The 25,501-nt window shown below is 42.9% G+C and overlaps 1 protein-coding gene across 3 annotated transcripts in view; it reads left to right on the top strand.

Moving 5' to 3' along the window:
* The window catches only part of AIDA (axin interactor, dorsalization associated), a 29,905-nt gene extending 4,591 nt beyond the window's left edge, over nt 1–25,314 (top strand). Inside the window, exons 3-11 of one of the 3 annotated variants that reach the window (XM_062605883.1) lie at nt 6,185–6,238; nt 8,379–8,433; nt 13,700–13,763; nt 14,198–14,304; nt 16,021–16,032; nt 18,778–18,900; nt 21,478–21,600; nt 22,066–22,183; nt 22,941–25,314. In XM_062605883.1, the coding sequence (XP_062461867.1) occupies nt 6,185–6,238; nt 8,379–8,433; nt 13,700–13,763; nt 14,198–14,304; nt 16,021–16,032; nt 18,778–18,900; nt 21,478–21,600; nt 22,066–22,183; nt 22,941–23,037 (753 nt within the window). In that variant the 3' untranslated portion in view covers nt 23,038–25,314. The remainder of the gene's footprint in view (nt 1–6,184; nt 6,239–8,378; nt 8,434–13,699; nt 13,764–14,197; nt 14,305–16,020; nt 16,033–18,777; nt 18,901–21,477; nt 21,601–22,065; nt 22,184–22,940) is intronic. The other 2 variants (XM_062605884.1, XM_062605885.1) reach the window with 2 other exon arrangements.
* Nucleotides 25,315–25,501: the final 187 nt, after the last annotated feature.

Below are 25,501 nucleotides of genomic sequence, written 5' to 3'. Positions count from 1 at the left end.
TCCTTCAAAATACTGAAATTACTTTACTCCTTCCTCCCTGCCTTCAATTTAAAAGGCTGTTTCTTGTCTTAACATCATATTCATGCAATTCTGTGACAGGATTTTAAGTGGAAAATGCTAGCTGAAGTTTCACATAGTTCAGAATTTCAGCAAAATAAAATCTGGTGAGATGCAAGGTCCTGCTCATTTTTCATGTCTTATATAAAGGCATGTTTTTCTTGGGAATACCAATTTAGAGAATCCCTATATTTCCAGATTCCCAAGTCATAAAATCACTTGTTTGAGCAATAGCATTGCCTGAAAGTTGACATTTTCTAGCCCAGAATCTTGCCTATGGTAACAGGGTGCTAGAGTAATGGGATCTGTGTTTGGAAATGTTGGCCCTGAAAACAAGTCCTGGCTACAGGAATTGGAGATGAGCTTCATGTGTTTGAAGAAACTCATTGCAAAGAAATGTACATTTGTACAGAGTGTGGCAGAGGTTTGTAACTGTCTTCTCGAAATGTATCAGTGAGAAAAGCAAAGAGCCAATCTTCCATGTTCTTTTTGTCTTCTGCAAAGAGGAGGATCAGGCTTGTGATCATCCTAAACAGAGACATAATCTTGGAGAAGGATTTGATCCATCTTTCCCGAACTGAAGGCTTTAGAGCCTTGTTAATGTAGGACAGCTGTTTGCTCTTTGATTGCTCCTGCTCTCCATCCCTTGCTGGTAGCTTCCTCCACCATTCTCAGCTATAGGCATCTTTACAGCATGCTTCCCCTCTGTGGATGCTTTTGAGAGTATGGTTACTTCATGAAAGTGAAGCTATTAATCTCACAGCTGGAGGCATCATCTCCTGTGAATATGGGAACCAGAACCGCACAGGGCTTTGCTTCCAGATGTTCCCTGAATCTTGTGGAAAGGACCTTGGACCAGACTGTGGAAGTGAGTGAGGTCAGCCATGAGAGAAGGCCTGGGGGGCTCAGGAAGCAGAGATAACTGACCTCAGATGTTACATGCGCAACTGCGATCATGTCTTAAGGTGACAGTCTTCTGTAAATAAAAAATGAGTGGCTGTTTTGAATCCTTGCAGGGCTATATGCCTGGTTCTAAAGCTGATACAGAAGAGGTTGACGTTTCTATCTCGCGCTTGTTTGCAGCTCAGTGAGGGGCTGATGCACTCAAACTTTGTGCCTGGTTATCAAATGGTGGTGCCTATTTCATTAGCCACATACACAGGCAGATTACCCAACATTTTGTTGAGAGAATATTCTCTTTCTCTTCCTTGCCATGAGGAATTCTAGTCACCACAAAAAGTAAGAGTCTTGCTATTGCTTTGAAAGGAACACTGAATATTCTTTACAGAAAAACCGTTTGGTTTGATATTAAGCTCCTTGCTGTTCTGGGTTTCCCTATTTCTGCAGGAGCTCAGCCATTCATTGCAAGTATCATTTACTTGACACATAGGAGTGAAGTTTAGCACACTTCTGGGTTTTCAAGCAGTTTGGTTAAATAGAAGTGTATCTTCTCTCACTACTCTTCAAAAACATCTATATACCAAACCCCAAAGCTACCTTTGCTCAACTAAGTTCCTGCCAGTGCATGCTATTCCAGCATGCTATTTCCTCCGGGTTCCTAATGTCTTGTCTTTCTGACGTTCTGTATGTCATATAAGAGCCACCTCTTAATTTTAATCAGTGTAAAAGTACGTGTCAACTTCAAGGTTTGCTTATCTGGTATTACTGACCAGGAGTGCCCACAGAATTCCATAGATTGGAAAAGGCAAAACTGTGAGGCTAAATATGTTTTCAAGCTGCTTGATCTACCCTCATTCCAGTCTGTGTAGATTTAGAGCTAGCTGTTGTCCAAAGGACTATACGTATGGCTGAGAATTACTGTGACACTGTCGTTGTTTCTTTTACTTGACATACTCTGTGGAGAAGATGGATTTTCAGCAGTGTACCAAGGGAAAACTACTACTTTACAGCTACAGAGAAAGGACAAGGCTAGGTTAAGATCCTCAGCCCCATCTGTCTGTATAAACTTTTACCATGTTTGGGTTTATTTCATGCGTCGCAGGTGGTGTTCCAGTGCAGATATGGGCACACCATAAGTGATGGTATGTTACTTGCTTATGTAATCATACCATGTGTTAATCTAACAACACTTGACAGATACCACCAATTTCTTTCCTAGGCATACTGTTGTTTATGGTAAGAATTCAGACTTCTAAATATTCATATCTTGCCTTTTTTGCTCTCTATCTGAAGGGTCTATTTTGAAACACTGTGTGCTGGTTCCCTTGGTAGAGCAGTCTCCGGAATTGCTGTTCATTTCTGGATTTTCATTTTCTTTTGTCTTATATCTATTGCTGGACATAATTCTGGAGTTCTAGTCCTTAGGGAAGGCTCTGTCTTGACTTGGATAACTGACAGTGCTGGAGTCATCCTTAGTGATTGTGAATTTTGTTGAAGAATTTCTCTGCAGATAAATATTGTAAAGAGCAAATGACTGTGTTTAAATGTAGTCAACCTTTCAGGAGGCTGTGCAACAGTTTCACTACCTTGAAGCTGCGTGTATGAAATACTGATACAGTTACTGGTGGATTTACCCCAGTTTTACCCTCTGCATCCTGCTGTTATTTTACCTTAATTCCCTAACAAAATCCCATCTTCATTCATGATCTACCACTGTGTTTTGCTACTTGAATTGTTCCAGTTAGGTTTGGCTATGTTTTCCACTTGCCTCCAGCTATAGTTAGTCTCACCCAGTTCTCTATGCAGTAAATTTGACCTTTCAAGCCCTCTTCTAACCACAGTTGTTGCTTCTCGTGTAAATGTTTTTGTGCTGGGCTGCATTTTCTTTGGTATTAGAAAACCATGCACTGCTTTATGCAATGGTAACTCACTGAAATAAGAGCACTGTTGAACACTCTTAGCATGATTCATTAAACTACTGGTCTCCTAACAGCCTAGACCTCTCTTTAGAGCCAAACTCCACTCTGGCTCTGTATTTATGCAAACATCTTTGCCTGCATTACAGTTAGCACAGTCATTACTCACACGACTGCACTGAAGAAACCTTGACTGTGAGATCAACTGACTTTTTTCCCTTTCTAATCACGAGTTTACATAAAACTGAATCTTAACTATTGTAAACTAGCAAGGTTAATTATGGCTTCAGTCTTTCTAATGAGATGCAGGATGTTTTCCCTGCTTCAAAAAGGAGCCTTTGCATGGGACAGTTGCAGCTGAAAATGATAGCAGTGTTCAGCTGCAGTTTTAACTTTTGGGCTGGGTGTGGTCCCTTAAAAAAATAGTTATGAATAATGCCTGCTGGGAGCTCGCCATGTTTCAATAGATTCCATATAAAACCTATTCTTTACTATTTTAAGACTTCCAAACTCTCTTCAATTAATCTGTTTCTAGAGACGTTATTGCCCTTCAGCCCCCAGGAGCCAGAGGACACACATTTTGTATTGCTGTTTGTCCTAATAGGAAGTACGTAGTTCAGGCAGTTTTAGGAATACACAGTTATGAATCTGCAGGATAGGGAGCAGGGGTGTTGGTGTGCTTATTGGTGAATTGGCAAAGGAGATAGGCGTTGAACAGTGCTTCTTGAGACCTCATTTATGGTGTGGGCTTAATGCTCTGCATGTGAGACCAGGAGGAGAAGAGCCACTTGAAAATCTGTTTCCATGTTCTGATTCCATGCTGGGGCACCCTGGGAGCCTGTGGGCCTCTGTGTGGTGCAGTCAGAGGGGGAATGGGCATGCTCTTTGCTCAGCAATCAACATCCAAACCATCCAAACAGCTGGGCTTTAGCAAATGTTAGAGCTGTAGTCAAACCTCTGAGATTTCCCCTCCCTCCCCAAGGGAACTGGTGGATTCCTTTCTTTTACCCATTACTTCACACCTTCCTCTTTAAGATTCTACCTTTGCTGCAAACATATCTTTCCAGATGTTCTCAAGTGTAAAAAGGAATTCCTTTTGTTACACTGCAGCTGACGAGACAGACAGTGCATTCTCACCCTACTGACTGAGGATCTGCTTCTGTAGTACTACCTGGTGTCCTCCCATCCAGCTTGAAGATACATGTAAATACAAAACACCCATGTGTGGGTCTGAAAGTGTCAAAATGAATCTAGGACTGTACATACTCCTTTGTTTTTCAATAGTCTGTGGGTTTCCAAGTTATGCTGGAGATCCAGCCATGAAATCTCTGTTAGGTAGCAGGATTTATTTTGGAGAGGTAGAAGTTCATTGAGTGAACCTAGACTACAAAATGAACCTTCATGGAAATGGAGCTGTAGTGTGGGAGCTGTAGTATTTTTTACTCTGCCATGCTGCTTGCAAGTATACAGTTGTGGTGCTCTGTATTATGATTCCCAAACAGCATGTAACTGTAGCTGCATGTGCTGCATCCCAGGAAGAGGAGAAACAGTATGTGTCCTGTGCTGGTAAGCATCACTCACTGGTTTGCTGGAAGGTGCTCAAAAGAACTAGTTTTCTTTAAGACCTCCATGCAATGAACAGCATATAAAACGTGAGGATGTAAAGTCTGGGCTAATGTCATGTTCCACCAGAGTGTTTAAGAGAAGAGGGGATACCAGCTGGGGAGAAATGGCTTTGAAAGCTGTGAGGAGCCTATGGTAGAGGTGAAAATCAGGTGTCTGAGGCTTTTACACACTTCAGCTGTTGGCTTTGCCCTTGAGGTATTGGTGTCTGACCTGCTCATCATTCAGCTCCTGAACTCTTTCAACTGGCATAAGGTGAACTGCAACTGGAGCCACTTAGCTTTTAGCACAGCCTGTTGGAACTAGGGATGGCCGATTGAGAAGAGAGTTGTGACATCCCTGCAAGGAGAGTCAGGGCAGATGGCTGGGAAAGCATGTCTCTTTTTTTATCTGCTGCTACAAACCTCTTGGAGCCCTAAAATGTAACCCTCTTTTAAAGGGATGTTTTGCCTTTTGGTTGGTATCTCAAAACTTGCCAGATGCCCGTACTCTTGTATTCTTTGATGCTAGAGTTGTGCTCTAGGAAATCTTCCTTCCCCTTTGCATCCAGCTTGTGGGGGAGCTGGTTTTATACTGCCTGATTTAAAAGGAGAGAATGAGTTACAGGTGTGTATTTCAACTTTAATCTTCCTTCTGGGGGGAAAACTCATTTTGGAAATAAGCTGCTTTTCTTTCTAGCTGCATTGTTGCTGTTTTTCTTGCGCTATAAATGTTCCACGGGGCATTTTGAATTATATTTGGCCCTTATCTCTGCAGATAGTTGCAGTTTTTCTTCACTAAAACCTTTTAGTTGATGAACAAACACATGATGGTCAGGCAGGGTAAAACATGCCTTGCAGTTGTGCCCAGTGATGTCCATTATGGAAGTTTTAACTCCTCCTTTCAGCTGGTAGTATTAGAAACAAATGTGGCTGTTGCTGGAGCTTCTTGTTTAGGGAGAAATAAAAGCTGAAGTAGCACTGTCTTCAAAGTAAAGCTGCTAGCAACAGGCTATTTTGAAGCCTTTCCCTCTTGTACATCTTTAAATGAAAATGAGAAATGACTTCCCAGTTGTACTCAGAGATATTTTAGGTAATGACAAGTGTGGATCAATAGATCTCATGCTTCACTCGGATCTCTTTAAAACTGCAAAAATTGAAAGTTGGAAAAATAATCTGCCTTTTTACTTCCTCTCCCACCAACACCCACAACAGTGGCCTGTGTTTCAGTGCTGAGATACTGGCTTCTGGAACTTCTGAGGAGGCATGACTTGATCTGCTCTGGGCCTGATAGATACATATATATACCCATATACTATAGGTATAACTCCTGTAAAAGCAAATTAGAACACGTTACTGAGGTTCTCAGAAGGTAGTTTGGTTGGCTGTAGTTTTAATCTTCCCTTTCACTTCAGAGCAGTTGAGTTTATAAACGATTTATGCTGTGGTAGGCATCCTTACAGGTTCTGCTGGGTGAATGACCCCTGTCTATGGTGATGGGCTGTGGGAAGGGAGTTAAATGGCAGATGTAATGTTCCATCTCTTGTGCTTTTCTTTTGCTTGTGTATAAAAAAGCTTTTGATAATAATGGATCTGAAATGTTTGCAAGAAAAAGCTGTTGTTTGTATTTATATTTGTTTATAAAATGTGAATGTGGAAGAATACAGTTTCTGTACTGAATTAGTAATATAGTTGTGTTTTTCCTTTCAGAAAACCATAGCTAAAATTGCAACATGCTTGGAACTGAGAAGTGCAGCTTTACAGGTACAGCTCTTTTTTCCTATGTGACTTCGTACTTCAGTGATAGGTAACTGTAGAGCTTTTGAAAGCTAGTTTAGGGTATTCAGACATAGCCAGAACTTCTGAAAACAGAGTGAGCAAACTGCTGAGCCCTTGGACTTTCCAGATTGTCACTGTGATTCCCCAGGTGGCTGCCTTAAAACCTTTTTAAGTGCTTATATGAGTATGTGTTGGGGTTTGTACAGGAATTTAACCACAGGTTTTGTGTCTTTGGTTCTTTGCCTTGTTTTCCTCCTTCAGAATGGATCAGTTTGTCTTCCTAACCTGTGTGCAAGGGTAAAAAGATCTCCAGAGTGATCACTGCACTAATTCAGCTGCTTCACAAGTGATAATAGAGCATGAGGACAAATGTGTGTATAGAATAAAAATTACTTTTGTAACAGTCATGAAAATGGGCAGGTCTGTAGGCAGATGTGTGAAAGTAATGATTTAGAGGCTACTTCTTGGTCTCCTTTTTCTGGACTGAAAGTAGATGTCGTGGAAGTGAATTTCTTTTTCTCAACACAATCTTATCCCAAAAACAAAAGGGAAGTGAGTCAAATTTCCAGAAGAGTGCAGATGGGGAGGGATGAATCAGCTGAAGCAATATTTGGTTTACTGCATTACCTCTTTACCAACAAAGAGTGGTGGCAGGCAAATTTTACATCAGGTTACTCACAGCAGTGCTCCTGAGTTCCTCATGTTGCTGTACAAGGTGCAGCAGCTATGTTGTGCTGCTGTCAGTTGCCCAAGAGGCTGGAGTATAGTGGTGATTTAGGCAGGATGCTGGAGCTGGACTGATGAGGTGAGGCTGAACAGTCTTGAGGCTGTGCAAGGTTTGAAGTATTATTTGGGTAGCTTTACTTGTCTTTCTATTTTGATCTAACCTGGGGTGTTGGAGCAGCTTTGCACTTGGTCTGAATCACTGTGACAAGGGCAGACGTGTTCCATTGTGGGACATCTCAGAGCAACAGTAGAATATGCAGCAATGTCATAACCTGCACAAGTGAAGAGATGATGTCTTGCAAGAGCAGTAACTAGCAGTAACTAGCAGTAACTAGAGGATTTTATAACCTTGTGTGAGGATACCAGAACTTCTCATCCACTTCGCTTTGGCAAGTATTTTACTTGCTGAAATTTGTTATGGTTTCTTAGCAGAGATTAAAGTAGTTGAGTGTTTATCTTTCCCCATTCTTCTAATAGCATGGGTATAGCTGCTTTACTGTCCTTCTGGAGTCTTGCAGTAGGTCCCCAGTGGCATTTGGGCAAAATCAAGGGGAAAAAAAAAACTTGGGTCTTAAAGAAATATTGAAAACAATGGGTAATCTTAAGAGATGCCAAGGGTGCAATGACACAATAGGTAAGACCTGATCCTCTGCCTAAAAGAGGATGTCCTGTGTCAATCCGCTAACTTGCAGCACTTCTCTGATGACAGCTCTGCCACTTTTCATCTCAGAATAGGCTACTTGAGCTTTCCAAATTGTCAGTAACTACCTCAGAATAAAAGGTTACAGACTTCTCTGTGGAGTTAGTCAAACGGGCTCACTGAGAGGCAGACATGTGCTACAGACAGTGAGGAAATTGCATCCTCAGAGTTGGAGAAAGGAGAGATGGGAAGCCCTCTTCCATTTGCAGCAAGCTCTTAGCTGGGCGTTTTGTCAAGCTCATCCTATATACTGTACTTTCTACCAGTATTATGCTGTTGGACATGTTTTTTACTGTGAATGGTTCTGTTGGAGCATCACTTTGCAGTGCAGTCTTACAGCTGATCTTGCTTCAGAACAATCTGACTGGGGAAGAATTAAAACAAGTCCTCTGTCTTAATGTTCCTGTGTGTAGTAAGTGTGAAAGAGCAACAAGGTGCTTTAAAAGCATTTACCTTGCATTAGAGCTTGAAACATGGGATAGATTTGTTCTCACGAAATGAGAAGTAATGTACTTTCTGACTCACGTGTGAACCTAGCCTGTGTTGAGGAGATGTTTGGGAGTCTTTAGGATGTAGCTTTGAAGTAACGTGATACACTTGAACAACAGAAGCACCTTGCATGCTTGTTCTAACATATGGGAGCTTTGTCTGAGGGGAAGATGCACACTAAGATCTAACTCTTTCTTTGTAATGTCCTAGTCCACCCAGTCACAGGATGAATTTAAGCTGGAGGATCTGAAGAAGTTGGAACCAAGTAAGTAGCATCTTTGTATTTTAAGTGAATGGCATTTATCATTACAGTGGAAAATACAACAGCAGCATGAATACCAACTGACCACAGTGTGGTTTGACAGTAATACTGGTTTATGTGTTTCTTCCAAATACCTGTTGCCATGTAGACAAAACCTGATGTATATCAAAGAATGTAATGTGGGTAAATTCGAAGTATAGTAGTCCTAATGTTTCAGATAATATATTCTCAAATCAGTAATTCTTTGGGTGCTGCTAGGTTTGCACAAAGTAGTAATTTCAGCTCTCAGAGTACCGTACCATCAGCTGGGAAATCGACCTGCACGTTTCTTATTTGAACTGAATTTCAAGACTTTGTGGTCTTCTTCCCAGCAGCATGAAACTTGTTTTTTTTTGCATCTGAAAAGATTTAACTTGTGCTCTTGGCAGCCAATCACCCATCACCTACCACTGCCATGCCACCAGACTAACCAGGTTAAGAGGATGTGACTCAGTCTTTGAGGGGGTTTGTGTGATGCTGTTTTTTCCCAACTGATTCTTGGTCAGTTCTTGCTATGTCAATCCAGAAATAGCTTTTTCATGTAGGAAGTATCTATTTATCTGCTACATTTTCCTTTCCATAACACTGGCTGCTTTGTTCTCAAAGCATCCGTATGATCAGAACTTCCACGTCGTTATCAATATTATCCTGAATGTTAATGTTTCTGCAGTTCTGGGGGACCAGGACATGTGGAAAAGCTGCTTTCATGCTGGTAAAGCTCATTTTATTTTGCCTCTGTAACAACTGTAACACTAAGGGGGATGTTGGTGATAAATGTGGTGGGCAGGCAAGTGTTTCCACTTCATGAATAAGCTGAGCTTCTCTGCACTTCCATTCTCTAAGTAACTGGCACTGGATCCCACAGGATCAAGAAGCAGGCATTGAACTGAGCTTCCTAATGTCTCTACCAAAACAGAGTCCAAATACTTTCAAACTATCCCCTGAAAACATAAAAGTATGTTACAAGATGGCTATGTCAGTGAAGGCCATAACTCAGGAAAGGGTTTAACAACGTGTTGGAAGTGTTAGGTCTTTCTCAGTATACATACTGCATGTCTGGCCTCTGCACCTCTGGTTTGGCATTATTTTGTATAGACACTCCTGCTCTCTGTTTTCAAAGTATTTAAGATGTTGTCATTATTTGATGACTGTGGATTTCAGACTCCATTGTGCACATGCCCTGTGAGTGACTGAATGATGGAAGGGGGAGGTGTCATGTTTTAATTGATCAAACTGTTCTACAAATTGAAAGTGACTATTGAAGGCTTCAGTCAGAATTTATATTCTGCCAACAGACATCAAGCTTCCCTTGAAATGCTCCTTTTCTTAAAAGCCAGAATGTCTATTGCAGAGCAACAGTCCTGTTGCTTCTCTTGCCCTCCATCAGAGAATTCATTGTTAGCTGTCAAAAAACCTGGTGAACAGTGTGAAGTGCATTCAGTCCATGCCTCATACAGTTTCCTGTTGTATTAAAACTGAGGCAGAGTGTGTGGCCATCGGTTTTCAAAGACACTGAGTTGTTTTCCTTGGAGGGGAACGGGTGCTTCTACAACAACAATTGAACATTGATGCTCTTAATGCTGCTGTCTGACTGTGATTGTTCCAGCCTCTTTCTCTCTGAATCATGCCTTTGTTTTGTGGATTTTAAGTGTATCTTGAATAGAGTAAATCTTAATCAGGCCAACACCAATCATCTCATAAAATACACTGTGAAGTGTTTTCATTTGTGTGTTGTCAATTTGCTCTTGTGTTCCAGTAGAAAAAGCTTAAAAATAAATCTGGGTTGGCAATGCAAAGAAGTGATTCCTTTGATAGGGCAGACCATTCTGTTAGGGTGGAACGAAAACAGCTATTCAGACAATTTGGCTTGTTTTAATTACTTTTGTGCCTGAAGCTGTCAAAATGCTCAGAAATTTGGTTTGGGTGGTGGTGTAACAACCACAGCCCTTAGTTTTACATATCTTGTGTTGTCAAGTTCTAACTTTTCCTATTAAGTTGCATTTCACACTGCTTGGAACGTGAAGCAGTTGGGTAGTTCTGTTTGTTTATAGGATTTGTCACTGAATCTTGTGTGCTAGAATAGAATATAGGAGGGTCTGTACATGCAAACAGTTCTTTTGAGACTACACTGTGTGAAATCATGGCTAACTCTGGATCCCAGAAATCCTGTTGTGAAAGCTTATACCAGTGTTGTTACAGATGGGTAGGCTGGGATGTGCCATGGGCCTGTGTTTGTGTGGATAACTCTAGGCACTAAGGTACTAGTTTCAAACTCAGTGTATCTGTGTTATAAGAGAAACAGATACTGGGTTGTTGTCGTGGTTTAAGCCCAGCTGGCAACCCAGAACCACGCAGCCCCTCTCTCACTCCCCCCCCATCAGTCATTTTTCTCCTTCTTAGTAGCTGGTGCAGTGCTGTGTTTTTGACTTTCAGCCTGGGAACAGAGCTGATAACACCAATGTTTTTAGTTGTTGCTCAGTAATGTTTATTCTGACCAAGGACAGTTGTACTGGGGAGCCTGTATCTGACTTACTTTGTTTTGTCTATTTAAGAAAGAATAAATCAAGACATACAAGTATCATTTAGGCTGTCACTAAAACTGTAAGTGGACAGTGGTCTTGAGTTAGCATGTACTGGTGTTGATAATTTCAGTTAACATCTTTCAGGAGCTGATAAAATCAATGTGATGTTGTCCACGGCTGTTAAAGAACAGGCTGAAGAGCCTGCAGAACAGTATTTGAACTAGATTCCTGTTGGAAAAGCAACATAACTGGAGGCCACAGTGCTGGGATCTGCCCACTGGTTACACACATGGGGAACTCCTTGAATCACGTTCTCAGCAGCAGAACAGAGGGGAAGTGCTCTTTCTCCCAGAGGTGATGTGTGGTTTTAAAACAAAAGGCAAAAAAGCCCAAACCAACCTCTTAACACTTGGGTGTCTTACACAGCATTGGAAGGGAGATTCCTGTTCTCTGTAATCTAATGTTTTTTTTTCTGTAATCTGGTTATTTTTATTTAAACCAGCTGAAACTCTCCCCTGTGATACATGCAGAAGATTTTCCTTTTCCTCAAAGGAAGATTGTTGTGTTGCTTTTTTATTGCTTTGCTTTTCCTTAGTGACTTTAAACAAGCATTTCACCAGGCTGAGTGCTGTAGATCCACTTCTTACCATGTTGATTTTTAAAGCAGCACTTTAGTAAATCACTGTATAACAACTTGGCAAAATGATTTGCTATTGGTGATGACACAGAGTCAAAGCCCCTTTAATAACATGATCCACAGCTTTCTGTGGCAAAAGGCAGGAGATTCTGGATGGTGTTTCCAGAAGCGTTTCCGAGCATCCCCTCCATTACCAAGCCCGAGAGATGCCCGAAAGCAGCAGCTCCCGTGGGCAGGGCGGGTACCAAGGCCCGTGTGCAGGGCTTGGCTGCGTGGAAAGAGGGTGGATGCTCAGCAATGCCTCCGGGCAGCAGCAGCAAGAATTTAGGTGCTGTAAAAACTTTTCCTCTTTCCTGCGCTCAGTGGAGTATTTTATGCCCTCTAGTGATGGCTGAAATGTATTACTGGAAGGTTTTACTCGGTGGCGGTTCATTCACGTAGAGAGAGAATCTGTTTGCTGGGAAGAGAGGAACATAGTGCTTACCGACCTTTGGAAGATGGGAGGAGAACTACTGTGATTTCTATTGCTTCTGTATATCGCGCCTGTGATCTGGAAGAGATCTCGCTTTACTGAGATTTCCCTGCCTGGGTTTCACTTTCTGTCTCTGCTCTGATGCAGCTTTCCAAGAGCTGGGGAATTCTGAGTAATAAAAATCCCCTTCTTTCCCTGGACCTCAGCTGTGCTGGAAGGTGACTGGCTGCTATTAGTCGGCTGCTTTTCTGTTGGGAAGTGGCTGTGATTCTTGGCCACCATGTTGAGATCTGCAGTACCAATTCCTCAGAGCAGAAGTCTTTAGAGAGAGAAAGAGATTTGGCATCAGTTTTGTCTGTCACCTCTCTGACTGAAGGGAGCTTAAAGCTTTCTGTGTGTTCAGGTGTTGTGTCCAGCTGGAATCAGGCAGTACCTCTCAGGTAGTGGTATAGAAATCAGAAACAAAATCAGAATGAGCAAAGGCTGGAAAGACTTTCTGGATTCTTTGTAGTTTCCTGGAGGGATTATTTATCCATTGTAGCATGCAGATGGTGTCTGGTAAATTACTAAGTGCTGTGCTTAACAAGACAGGCAGGAGCTCTCCTACACTGCCTGAACCACAGTGTGCAGAAGCAGTGTACAGAGGGGCAGTGGCTGCTTCAGCATAACTGGTATTTAAGTACCTCTGGGTATTTGTGTAATTTTAACATTGTTTGTTCTCACTCACTAGTCCGAAGGGGGGATTTTCTGTGCTCTGAGAGGGCTCATTGCAAAGCAAAGCTCAGTGAGAGGACTCAGTTTTCTGCCTGCTCTGCCCCTGCCCAGTCTGGGATATTCCTTCTCTGGTAGGAGAGTGCCTCTCCCTGCAGGTATTCCCTTGTAAATGTGTAGGTCCTCGTGCTGTCATGAACTGCTGATTTCTTTCACGTGCTTTTACAAGTTTTGCCTTTACTTATCTCTTGGAAATAACAGCTTGAGTCGCAATTGCTAAAACTTGAGTAAGTTTGCAATACAAATGGCAAAGTCATGCTCCACTGGGTGCTAGAGACTATAATGGGTGTCTCTGGGGCTTGATGCTCAGATATTGCACTGTGTCTCTTCTGAATTTTGCCAATCTACAAAAATTCGAGGGCAGACCAAAAAGTAAAACCAGACCAAAATCCCCACTGACAAGCCTCCTCATGAAAGAGTAGGAAATTTCAACTAAGCAATGTCTTACCAGCACAGTTGGACTCCACAAATCCAAGCCTATGTTCCTTGCCTACAGCACCACCACCCTCCCTTCAACAGCCACCAAAGATTGCTACCATTACATTACAGTTTTTCCATGCTTCTTTTGGTCATCTTGTTTAAGTGTGGTGGTGATTATGTGCTGGAGTTGCCATTAGCCTGTCTGAATGTTACTGTAGCACAGCTCTGGTCAGGACTGTACTGGTATTTACAATGGCAGATGGTGGGGTTTTGTATGATCTGAATATGTTTTTAAATGCCAATACTACTTGTGTGAAGATGCTGTGAGAATGGACGTAGCTGTGCAGAGCAGTAGAATTAATGCTTGTTTATGGGTTTGGATTCTTATTTTTTCCCCCCTCTCTGCAGTCTTAAAGAATATCCTCACTTACAATAAGGAGTTCCCCTTTGATGTTCAGCCTGTCCCACTCAGGTAAGAGGGAACTGGGTCACTTCATGTACAGATATGTGTCTGAATGGGAGCATAGCCTGGGACCTAGTGTACACCTGAAACACTGCAATTCCCAGAGCCACCTACTTGCTGCACTGCTTTGGGTGATCTGGTTAATAAAAGTACTTTTGAATTGTGTCTGTCTGGGTACCACCAAAAATCACACCTATGCTTTTGGTAAAATCAGGATGTGGCACATTCCTACCTCTCTCTGTATTGTCTCTTGGGTTTAGACTCTGTGCTTTCTATTGGGCTGAGCTCCTGCATTCTCTCTCTGAGGCTGTGGGTACAGGTTAATAAGTATGAAATGACATTAAAGCATGTTGGCCCTGCTCTATATTCAGATACTGAGCTGTGAGTTGAAAGCCAGATGATGAATGATCTTTGGTCTCATCCTTCTTTCTCATGTTTTCCAGGAAGATTTTAGCACCTGGAGAAGAGGAACACTTGGAGTTTGAGGAGGATGATGAGGAAGGAGGAGCTGGAGCAGGGTCTCCAGACTCTTTTCCTGCTAGAGTTCCAGGTAGGGTCACTAGCCTTGCCATGCCAGCCTATGTAGCATGTGTAAGTTGTGTCTCTGAGAAGCCTGTTTCTCCACCTGTGATTTGCAAAGTTTGGGTGAGGAGCAGCAGGCTAATGTAAACTCTGATGCTGTATTAGAGAACCACAGAGGTGGCTCAGCAAACAATATCTTACTGCAAAACAGAGGTATGGATAACCTGTGAGGGTGGTACCATCTACCTCAAATAATTAGCTTTAATTCCTGTTCAAACTCAGTATCCTAATTCTATGCACTTTCTTAACTGTGCTACATTAAGTGTTTCAAATGCGTTCAAATGTAAATTGTGGCACTGTTTCTTCTGCAAGGAGTATCACATTCTGCTAGAGAGGTGATAAGGTGTTGCTGGTTATTTGTATTGCATCCTCTGGTGAGACAATGGTTTAGACTAAAGCCAAGCTCTGAGAAGATAAAAGAGCTTTGATTTTGATAGCTGAAGCTCTTGTCAGTGTGAAAGCACTGATGGAACTGGGTATACCTACAGATCCTGAAGGTCTTCCTGTAACTTCAGCTTTTGACAGTTTACCAGGTAAAGGAGTAGGATGCTTCAGCAGCGGTTCTTTTGGTTGTCGTAGTTTCTTTGCAGAGAAACAAGTTTCTAGTTTCAGAGCAGGTTAGCAAACTTTGTATTTCAGGAAGGAGAGAGACAACAAGTAGGGAAACTAGTACTGGAATTATAGTTGAAAGAGCTGGATTGGAAGAATGCTGCATTACTTATGCCTGCAGAAAGCATGTTTTTGTCCTTGGATCTGAGCCAAAGCATGCTATGGAATAAGATCCCTGCAGGCTGTACTGATGTAGGGATGCACAGCCTACGGTTGCACAGCCTACAGTCGTTTATGCTAAATTCACAAGTAGGCTGTAATATATTGTGATATTTTATTGCTGACATTTACTATTTAAATCCTTGTTATTCACCATGATAAATCCATTTATGAAAATGGATTCTGTGTATCCAAAGTACAGCAGAGAGACCTTGAGTAGCTCTTGGTATAGTGGTGAAGACTGTGATCGTTACCATAGTGTCAACAGTTACCTCTGTGCCACTCAGAGCTGTATGTATATAGTGGACATGGAATGTGTGCTTAAGAAAGGCTCTAAGTTGATGATAGATTGAATTTATAGTCACATCGTTTTTCCAAGTGGTAGCTAAATCAGAAAGAGGAGAAGTTTGGGGCATTTACTTTCTTACAGAATTATTCCTCAGTAAGACCATGCTTTTAAGGGAAAGTGAGAGCAGTGCCAGAACTTACTGATATTTTACATTGTCATCTACTTAATAGACTGCAAATCTAACCTTTCTGTTGTTGTTTTTTTACATTAAGGTAGATTTCCCCATAGCTACAATAATTCAAACTGTAAGGAGGTCTTGTACTACTTGAACACAGATCTCATTTTCCCACTGAGTGTAAATGAATGTGGTATTTCCTTACCTTACTGGAGGTTGGTCTGTTGCTCTTTCTCTGGGTTATAAGGGTTAAACAAAAGCAGTTTGCAGCTCTCTAGGGTGAGCCTTATGAGTCAAGTGGACTTTCCATGTTGAATTGATAGAACTGTGTTCACTCTTTGCTTCTATATGCCTTTAATCCATAGTGCATAACTATTGTCTAACTGATCATGGTCTTGTCTTCTACATGCATGGCTTCATCGTTATCACATTGCACCATTCATCTAACCCAGGAGCCAATGAAGGTATGAAAACCTTTTAGTATATACAGTTATTTCTGTGATCATATCTATGTAGCTGTAGTGTTCTTCATTCAGCTCTTAGTTTCAACCCTCAAGATACAATCCTTAGTAACATTCCTAGTACATCTGTGGTGTTGGCATCTAGGTGTTGATTTGCATTTGCTGTGTGTACCAGAAAGAGGGATGGTCATGTTCATTGACCCACCTTTCATAGCTCTCTAGAAGTTCTGCTCTGCTCATAAAGACAGCCTGACTTGCAGTGTAGCCAAAGGTAGGTGTAGCTAGATTTTCTTTAGTGGAACACACGTTTTATGGGAAATCTGACACAAAGAGTACTTCTGTAGTTAGACATCTGAGCTGTGCAGACCTGAACTGACCAATGGCTTGTTGCCTCTAACAGCAAAGGTTTCCTGCCTTTCTCCTGGATATATACTTCTTTATTCCAGTGCTGTGCTGGCAGTGGATCCTTCTGTGAACCATTTCCATTTGTGAATCCAGCAGGAGACTTGTCACTTTTTCCCCTTTCTGTGAATTGGCCTTTGGGAAGGGAGAGACTGAACTCAGCCTACGTTGGTGGCTGTTGGGTTGGCTCACCTTTGTGTATCTGAAATGCACTCATAGGAGGTCACTCACTTCGCTTGTAGATGCTCCCTTTCGCCACTGGCAGTGATGCCCTGTGGTTTTGTCTGAGGTGGTTGGCAGTTTGCTCATGAAAGCCTCAGTGTGAGCCTGCTGAAGGTGAGTGAGTGGGCCCAGGCTGTGGTGGCAGCCTGGCAGTGTGTTGCCCGGCCCTAGCACAGTTATATCATAGGGAGTTACTATCAGCCGGTGGCTCCTCTGTGGAGTGACTACAGAAGCTTCAGCAAAAGATCTGCTTGGGTGGTTGTGGCTCACATGAGGCAGGCTACAGTCCTTGGTCTGTTGCTGGCTTGGGTGCTCCTCCTGCTGAGGCAGAGAGGAAACTGTGTTCCTTGGAGACCATGTGTCCTTCTGTTCCCTTACCAGCTGGAAGTGAGCTGGACTTTTCTGTTTGTTGCAACTCTGCAATTTCACACATTCTGGAAAGCATTTTTCAAGAACGGAATAACTTCTGCCACTGTTTTTTATAATAGATGCCAGTCCGATGCATCTTTCAAATGATTTCTCTGCCAAGTATCCCATCACTTAGTCCTTTGAAGTGATGGATAGGAAAACTGAAGGGTACAGTTGTTCTTCGCTCTTGGGGGCATACTGCTTTTAGGAGACAACAGGAAGATGGCAGAGCAGAGAGAGTTTTGTGCCTACAAGGACAGGTTTACTTCTACCTTCATTTAGATTGAAATAAGAACAACTCTGTCTTTGAACATCTGGTCAAGAGAGACAGCAGGGTTAACTGGAGTGTGGATGCTGCTTTGCAGAAGTGGGTGCTCTCTAGTAAGTTTCCCTTCTAACATTTCTCATTCTATAGGCAGAAGCCTGTCCCATTACTTCAGAACGGTGGGTCAAATTCTGCCATGATATGTTGTGGTGTGTCTGCAGTTGCAGAAGCTTGGAGGTTGTGAGCCTGCTAGCAGCCAAGATAGGGAATACAGACATGTACTACATCATAGGTGTGAATTCAAGCCTTGCTGGTGATCCTGAAGGAGGGACTGGATGTAGGAATGCTCACAAAATCTTGCTGAAGTTGTGGCTCTACTTCCAAGTGCAGAATACACGGTCCCCTCTTGCAAAGCCAATCTCTCATACAGGACAGAAACTCCTTGCTGCTTCAGTTCGTCAAGCAGATCAAGAGGGGAAAAAAAATACCAAGAAAAACCCATATTGGACTTGTCAAAGGAAACTATTACTTTGATTCTCAAGCCTTGGAATAACGTTTATTTTGTAATTAGAAAACCAAAGCTTTAAATCAAACTCACTTTTGAGTCTAAGCATTTTCTGACTTGGTGCTTATTCATCTCATACTGGACAGAGGCCTGAAGCTTGCCAGTTGTCATTAAAAGCAGCATGAAAAAACCCACTCCATTGTTGATGACAATCTGATGGCTTTTAATGAACAGTTTGGCTTTCTTGCCAGCTCCACACTCTTCCTCAGTGCTGTGTGGATGATTTATGCTGACCACGAAGCGTTGATACTAAATGTTCCTGATGCAGAGCTGGGAGCACCTTCCTTAAGGCAGAAGGGAACTCAGGAGGTGCAAATGCTCTTTATTCCTCATTTTTCCTTTAAGTAGAGGACAGGAGAACTTGAGTAATTAAGAATTTCTGTTCTGGTTCCCTTCTGTCCAATGGGATTTGCAGCAATGCCATTTTCCTCCTTACTCTCCCAGGCTAAACCAAGCTATGTTCAGTGGGGTGGGACTCCTGATTAAGTGTCTGAACTTCCTGCAACTGTAGATTGAATCCAGCCTTCCCAATTTAATCCTTGAAACTACATGAAGTGAGCTCCATGAATGAGTTATTCTGCATGAGAGCAGGAAAGAACACTTGAAACAAAGCTACTCTCTGTTCTTATGCATTAAGTTGTTGTGAATTCATTTGACTTGTGGCAGTTCTGTTTTGTTGGTTTTGGTGTGGGCTTTGAAACCTGTCAAAAGCTGTACAGACTTTCCTGTAGTACTGTGTACTCTTGGGATATGAATCCTTGGGCTTTGAACCTCCTACAGAGCACAGCCTCTTCCATGAGAGCTGGTGGGATAAGCAAAGCCTCTGCTGTAAGATGACACAAAGGGTTAATAATTAATAACACTACTACTACTTTGCTCTTTGCAGGTACTTTATTACCCAGATTGCCATCTGAACCCGGGATGACATTACTCACCATAAACATAGAGAAAATCGGTCTGAAAGATGCTGGGCAGTGTATTGATCCTTACATCACAGTCAGTGTGAAGGGTAATGATTTCTGTTTCTTGCTCATCGTTTCTGCTTTGGAGGGAGTGTGTTTTCTAAAAGCTGTATTGATTTTTTCAACCTGCTGGGAGAAATACTCCCTGGTACTTGCATTTCCTGTTGTGGGCTTAAGGCTTCTGCTTTAATCAAGAGAGGAGACATTCTGTAGTTGAGAGATCCTGGGAGGTGAATCCCTGCAGCAAACACACTAAGCTGTGCGCTCTGGTGTGCATTCACTGTGCAGGGAGCTGAGCATCAGTGACTCTTCACCAGTGACAGAAGCACTGTACTCCTCTATTCCAGCTTCTTCAGCTGACTGTTAAGCAGAGATCTGTTTGGACTGCTTGTACTCCCCAGCCAAATACTGGGCTTTCTGGAACCACAGCCCACTGACTCCATTTTTGCTCTGGTATTGAACTAATTTTTAGTAAAACAAAAATCATCTTACCAAGGCTTAAGGTTTAGAGGAATGGGTATGAAGCAAAGCTTGCAAGTGAGATAACATACAACATTTGCTTTAGCCTTGGCAGTGGAATATTTCAGCCAAAGCCTGGTGGGCTAAGAGCCTCCCCCTCTGAGAGCCTCCTCGACTGACAAGAGTGAGAAAGAACCTCTCTGTCAGTCCATGATAGACAACATTAGGATTTCTCACTCTTTCACATGACAGCTTTTGCTTGAGGCTGAGACTGTTGAGATTCAGGCTCTTTCTAGTGAGATCATCTGCCTCTTCTCTTAGCAGGAAGCCCCTGTAGTCAGAACTGCTTTCCATATCCTGCCCTGCTTGACTTCTGCTTATCTGTAGTCTTTTAAGGTATATGATTTTTTTGCTTATCATATAGAAATCTGTAGCTGAGCCAACAGCCTCTTGCTATTTTCAGCTGCCATAGTGACCTTGTACCTGTCCTCTTTCAGTGTGCTACTGAATACCAAATGTCAGGATAAAATACTTGTTAGATGTGTGATCAAGTGCTTCCTCCAGCAAACAAGCTCTTTGGCAGAAGCAAGGGTCACACGGTATTGGATGTCTCTTGAATCCCAGTGGTGTTCTCAAGTATTACCTACCCAAATACACAGATAGAAAGATGTAATCCTGTTTTCTCTGATCCTCCCTGGACCTTTGAGGAATTCACCTGGTTGGGGTGGAAGATGAAGCATGATTCTTACTTCTCCCCCAGAAGATACAACTGCCGTCTTGTGTTTTCTGCCTTGGAAACATGCAATATTTCTTTGTTTATGCTGCGTTGCCTAAGGTTTGCTGCATTGCATTTAGGTTTTGTAACTGTTCTTTGGGCTCCATTTCTCTAGTCACTTGTGGATCTTGCTTTGCCTCTTGTATGCCAGAGAGCCAAGGGATGGGTGACTTCAGTGGTGGGGATGGCTACATGGGCGTGGGTTTAATCAAATGTAATTCTTCCATGCTGAGTTTCTCTTGGCCAACAGGAAAGTACCAGCCCCCTGACAGGGCTTTAGCATTGTATCCTGGAACTCATCAGAACTTGTAACACAAGCATTCGTTGTTCCTTGCTGCTGGAGTGTTTGTCTGTCTTAACTTATTACATGTTGTTAAAACTGGTGCTTGCCTTCAGGGCTAGCTCTCCTTTCTGGAGCTAAGGCAGACTGTATTGCCAGGCTTACTTTCCCAACAAGTCTTTCTGTTAACTTGTGGTGCTCTATTTGCAACCTCCTATAAATGATGGCTGCCATTAAGACTGGTGACTTTTTATACTTTATTTTTTGAGATTTTTGGTGAGGAAGAGTAACTCTGAAAAGTCTTTTTTTTCCTATTAGGAGTCTGAGGGCACTTAGTAACTGTTTTCCTTCATTCTATACCAGGCTGCTCCTCTACAGGTCTGGGGAGAGGTCTGTTCCTGATGCCACACTGGTGGTCCCAGCCTACTCCTGGGACAAAGTGCATCAGTGGTGCTCCATGGCCCCAGCTTGTACCCCAAGCACACTGCACGTGTTCTGTACTTGGAGGCTTGGCCTTGTCATTAGCAGCTTTGCTCCACCTGGGGGAAAGGGATCACTAGCGAGAGAAGGAGTAAGAGGACAAATGTACTTGTGTAAACAATGGAGGCTTCTTGAGAAACAATGTTATCTGTGGTGGCTGTGCCCACACAATACAACCTGTGGCCATCGGTGGAGTCCAGCCGTGGCCCCAGCATGCCTCTGCCAGTACAGAAACCAAGAGGAGTTCTGCATGTTGAGTCCAGGCAGCACTGCTGGGTGTACACATCGTGTCTGAGCTGTGCCTGCAGATCCTGTGTGCAGGGCAGCCTTTGGTGCTTATCTGTTCTAGCTTTCTGGTGCAGAAAGAAATGTGCTTTTAAAAATGAAAAGAGGAATAATTCCAAGCTTTCATCTTGAATATTATCAGAACTTTACTTGTTTTCATGTTGCAATCCAAAAGAAAACTCACTTGCTGAAGGAGCAGGATTGCCCCTTTCCTGAGCTTAGGGAGAAAATCCAGATGGGCATGAACTTTTTGTGGCAGCATTAGGAGTGATCTATAAATGTTTTAAAGCAGTAGCTTGAAGTTGAAGAAGCTTCTGCCATTCTCACGCTGTTTCTTTCCTGCAGATTTGAATGGGATAGATCTGACTCCTGTGCAAGACACTCCTGTGGCTGTGAGGAAGGAGGACATGTATGTCCATTTTAACGTGGACATCGAGATTCAGAAACACATTGAAAGACTAACAAAAGGTATGTGGCATCGGAGACCAGGCTCAGGGTCCAGGAGCTTTGCAGGCATAGACAGACACCAGCCTGCTCCTGATCTAATAACCAGGCTGTGCCTGAGCTGCTGCTGCAGGGCTCTAGATCCAGACAAGGATAAAAATAGACCTTTGCATCCTGTTTCTTGCAAGTTGGTCACTGTGATGACTTGCAGACAGGGGAGGAATGAAGAAAGATAAATGCAGCAGTCTGCTTTACTCCAGATACTTGAGCTGCCTTATCACCTTCTTAGCCATTGGAAATACTGTTACCTGGATATGAGTCATTGAGTGAAGAGCAGAAGCTCTTGTTAGCCTTCTAAGAACATGGTACAGCTCTTGAATAAATAACACAAGTACTGGACATAATTCCCTCCAGTGTATGTAGAGCATCTTAATGGCAAGCTAATGGCCCTAATTGCTAACTTCTCTGTTAAACCATTTTTCTCTCTAGGTGCAGCTATTTTCTTTGAATTCAAACACTACAAGCCTAAGAAAAGGTTTACCAGCACCAAGTGCTTTGCTTTCATGGAGATGGATGAAATTAAACCTGGGGCAATTGTTATAGAACTGTAAGTGACTTGTGATTATAGATGCCAATGACAGAGGAAATGACCTAGACCTCAGTTACAATGTGTGGCTCGTTGCATTCTTGGAGTCGTTAGATGGACTTCCATAAGGAATATTCTGCTTTTAATAAAGAAGGGAAGATAGAATGTTTTTAGGCAAATAAAGTGGCTGGAGGCCCTTCTCAACCTAGACTTTTTCCAAATAAAATGCTGGTGTTTGTAACTACATTTTCGATGAAGTTAACAAATTCTGCATGGCACACTTTCATTTTGACCTTAACTTGAGCATCAGATCAGCTGTAGTTAAAGAAAATCAACTCGCACAGTCTTTTGGTACAGAACTGCTGTAGAGGAAATCTGATTTGAGACTTGGGACACTGCTTTGTAGCTGAATGTTATGAACATTTCAAAGCACTGTTGGGTACACAAACCAATAGATGAGGCAGTTACGTGGCTGTGATGTGCATCCTGCCCTTGCTGTGTGGCTGAAGGGCTGAGTGTGTGGGGGAAGTTTGCAGTTCTGGGTGCTCAGGCTGTGCAAGCAGGAGGGCTTCATTTGAAAACAGAAATCTTTGGTTTGTTAAAAGAAGAATCTGGAGAAAAGAGTGGTTTTGAGTGTCTCCTTTTAAGCTGCTCACTATTGTAGCTTCCAGTGAGTCTTGTCAGATGTATGTAAAAGATTAAGGTAATAAGATCTGTACAGGAGGCACTTTTCATCTCCCCTCGCAGCCAGATTTAACTCACTTTCTTGTGGTTACAGGTACAAAAAACCCACTGACTTTAAAAGGAAGAAACTGCAGCTGTTGACCAAGAAACCACTTTACCTTCACCTCCATCAAACACTGCACAAGGAATGACCCGCCCTAGTTGTGAGACTTCTGTGAACTGCACCACCGGTCGCGGTAGCTGTGTGTAGTAGCCTTCGCAGGGCAGGAGAACGACTAATCATGCCAGTAGGTCAGAAGGGACCATCACACACTGCACAGTACTACTTCAGGGTCAGGGGCAAGCCACCCTTCCAGTGCAAGATTAGTTTCTCAGTATCTTCCAGATCCAGGTTTTTCTGAAAGCCCTGAAATATTTGACTGCTTTTCCTAATTTTTGCTGTTTATCACTTTTTATCTTAACCGTTATCCTTTTGCCTCAAACTCCACCTAAGGATGGAGACTGCCCCTTTGCCAAACCTGTAGCAATAAAGATGTGGCAGGCCTACTAACTGTTTACACTTGCTGTGCTATTGTAGTTCCTCTCATCTGCATTTTGGAGTCCTCTGTAGTGGGCTGGGTGGGAGAAGACCAAAAGGAAGGTGAGGTGGGGTGGGAAAAGAAGCTTGAGGTGCTGCACGTGCTTAAAGATGAGAGAGAGGAGGATGCTGGTCCAAGTGGGGTGGCCACAGAGGAGCTCCACAGGCAGTGGTTCTGCTTTGGTCAGGCCAGGAGGACAACTGCAGATGAGAACAAACAACTGCAATTGAACAGCCTTGCCTGATCCACTCGTGCTGAGCTCTGGGTACCTGTTACAGTCCTTTAATTCACTGTTACTCCCTCATAGAGCTGATTCTTCTGTATCTCGTCACAGATTTTCAAAGGTAGTGGGGGATGGAGAGAGGCGGTCACCAGTTCAGTGCCAGCAGCAGAGCTTTTTGGTACAGCAGGCCTGGCTGGCATGTGGTCCCACCTTTGACATGAAACTGCTGTTCTTGGAGAAACTGTATGCAGTTTTCTGCCTGTTTTGTGCAAGTCTGGAAACTTAACTCTAAAAATTACCTTTTAATGGAAGTAGACAGGATTATCATTTATTTTCTGTATTCGGGATTTGGTGTGTAATAAGCTGCAGGACATTGGCTTATTATGACACACTTGCATTCAGTTTTTGACCTAATAAAGGGACAGAAGTAGAACCCAGTCAAATCTTTCCTATATTTGTGTGGATATTTAATACAGTAAGGTTTGAAATACTTCTTGCATATCTAACTAAACTAGTGCCTAAATACTCTGCTGTGCTAACTGAAGACCCAGCCCCCAGAATAGTGTCCATTATTGGGTTTATTTTCAAGTTCGGATGCAGCTGCATCACCAGTTCCTCTTTCTGTCCTGTAATCCTGAGGTGTTACATGATGCTTTAATGGAAGGGATGTTACTTTTCCTTGTGGTATTTGTCTGGCTGCAGGCAAGTGTTCAGCAGTTTTGCCTTTACCCTATTGATTAGGATAAAAAGCTATTTTTGAATGTCCTAATCTTGCCTTCCCCCTGTTCTGGTATAACTAGGGCTGATGTTAGTTAGGTGTGATGACACAAGTCAGCAACACTTCCTCAAATCCCACTACTGGCTGGAAGGGGGCAAAAAGTGCAATTGAATTTTCCTGTTTACGGGTCTTTTACAATACCCCAATGGTGTTACATCAGATACATTGAATATCAAGCCCTGAAATGCTATCGCTCCGAGTTATGGAAGTACCTCTGAATGCAGAGTTGTGGATACCGGACAAAAGGAGGATACCTACCTTCCTAAAAAAGTAAAATTATCCTTTGAACCCTGCAAAAAGATGGAGAGGAGCATTGGGCTGTGGTGGCAAATAAATCCCAGCTTGATCAGCAGCTGTGTTACCTGAAGTGTTCCCTGGTTGTAGGTCTCTCTGACCTTCAAAGAAGCTGCAGCATGGAATGTCCCTGCAGTGTGTTCAGGCCATCTTCTCAGCAAGGGTTGATGCTGGGGCTCCATCTGGCTCCGCTGTCCTCCATGTCTGCTGGTGCTGCTCATGGCCGGCAGGTCCTGTGTCCCCAGGAGCCACAGCACCTGGGGTAGGCAAGGGAGGGGACACTGAACATCACTCAGCTTGGTCCTGGGCAAGGAGCAACCCTGGACTCAGAGAAGTCACCTCTTCAACACGGCTGTTGATCCACGTGCGTGTTGACAGCCACCACAGAAACAGAACACTTGCGCTTGAATTGCAAACCCCTTGTTCCAGCTGCTCACCTCTTCCCAGCTTGTAGATGTATGTATTAACTCCTGTTATAGCAAATGGCAACTGAAGTATTTTTGTTAAATACACAAGTAGAGCTTTGTATTTAACTAATTGTGGACCGATGGCTGTAGAGTGTGAAATACCATTTTTAAAGCTGCTTCTATCCTTAGCGCTTTTTTCCATGACCTTTCTTTTACCAACAAGACTACTTCCTGCTCCCATCACCACCTCCTGCATTGCTTTATGCTGCAGTGACCTTCTACCTTGTCTTTCACCTCAAATCTAAAGCTTAGTACTTGTACTGTAAGAATGCAACACCGAGATGGTGAGGTTAAGGCTGCTTGTGCTCTGGCAGT

This window comes from Pezoporus occidentalis, unplaced genomic scaffold, assembly GCF_034315485.1.
Source record: "Pezoporus occidentalis ecotype Australia unplaced genomic scaffold, CSIRO_AGI_Poc_V1 ctg93, whole genome shotgun sequence".
Taxonomy (NCBI): domain Eukaryota; kingdom Metazoa; phylum Chordata; class Aves; order Psittaciformes; family Psittacidae; genus Pezoporus; species Pezoporus occidentalis.
The sequence above is the reverse complement of the archived record's forward strand: the minus strand, read 5'-3'. Positions and strand labels throughout refer to the sequence as shown.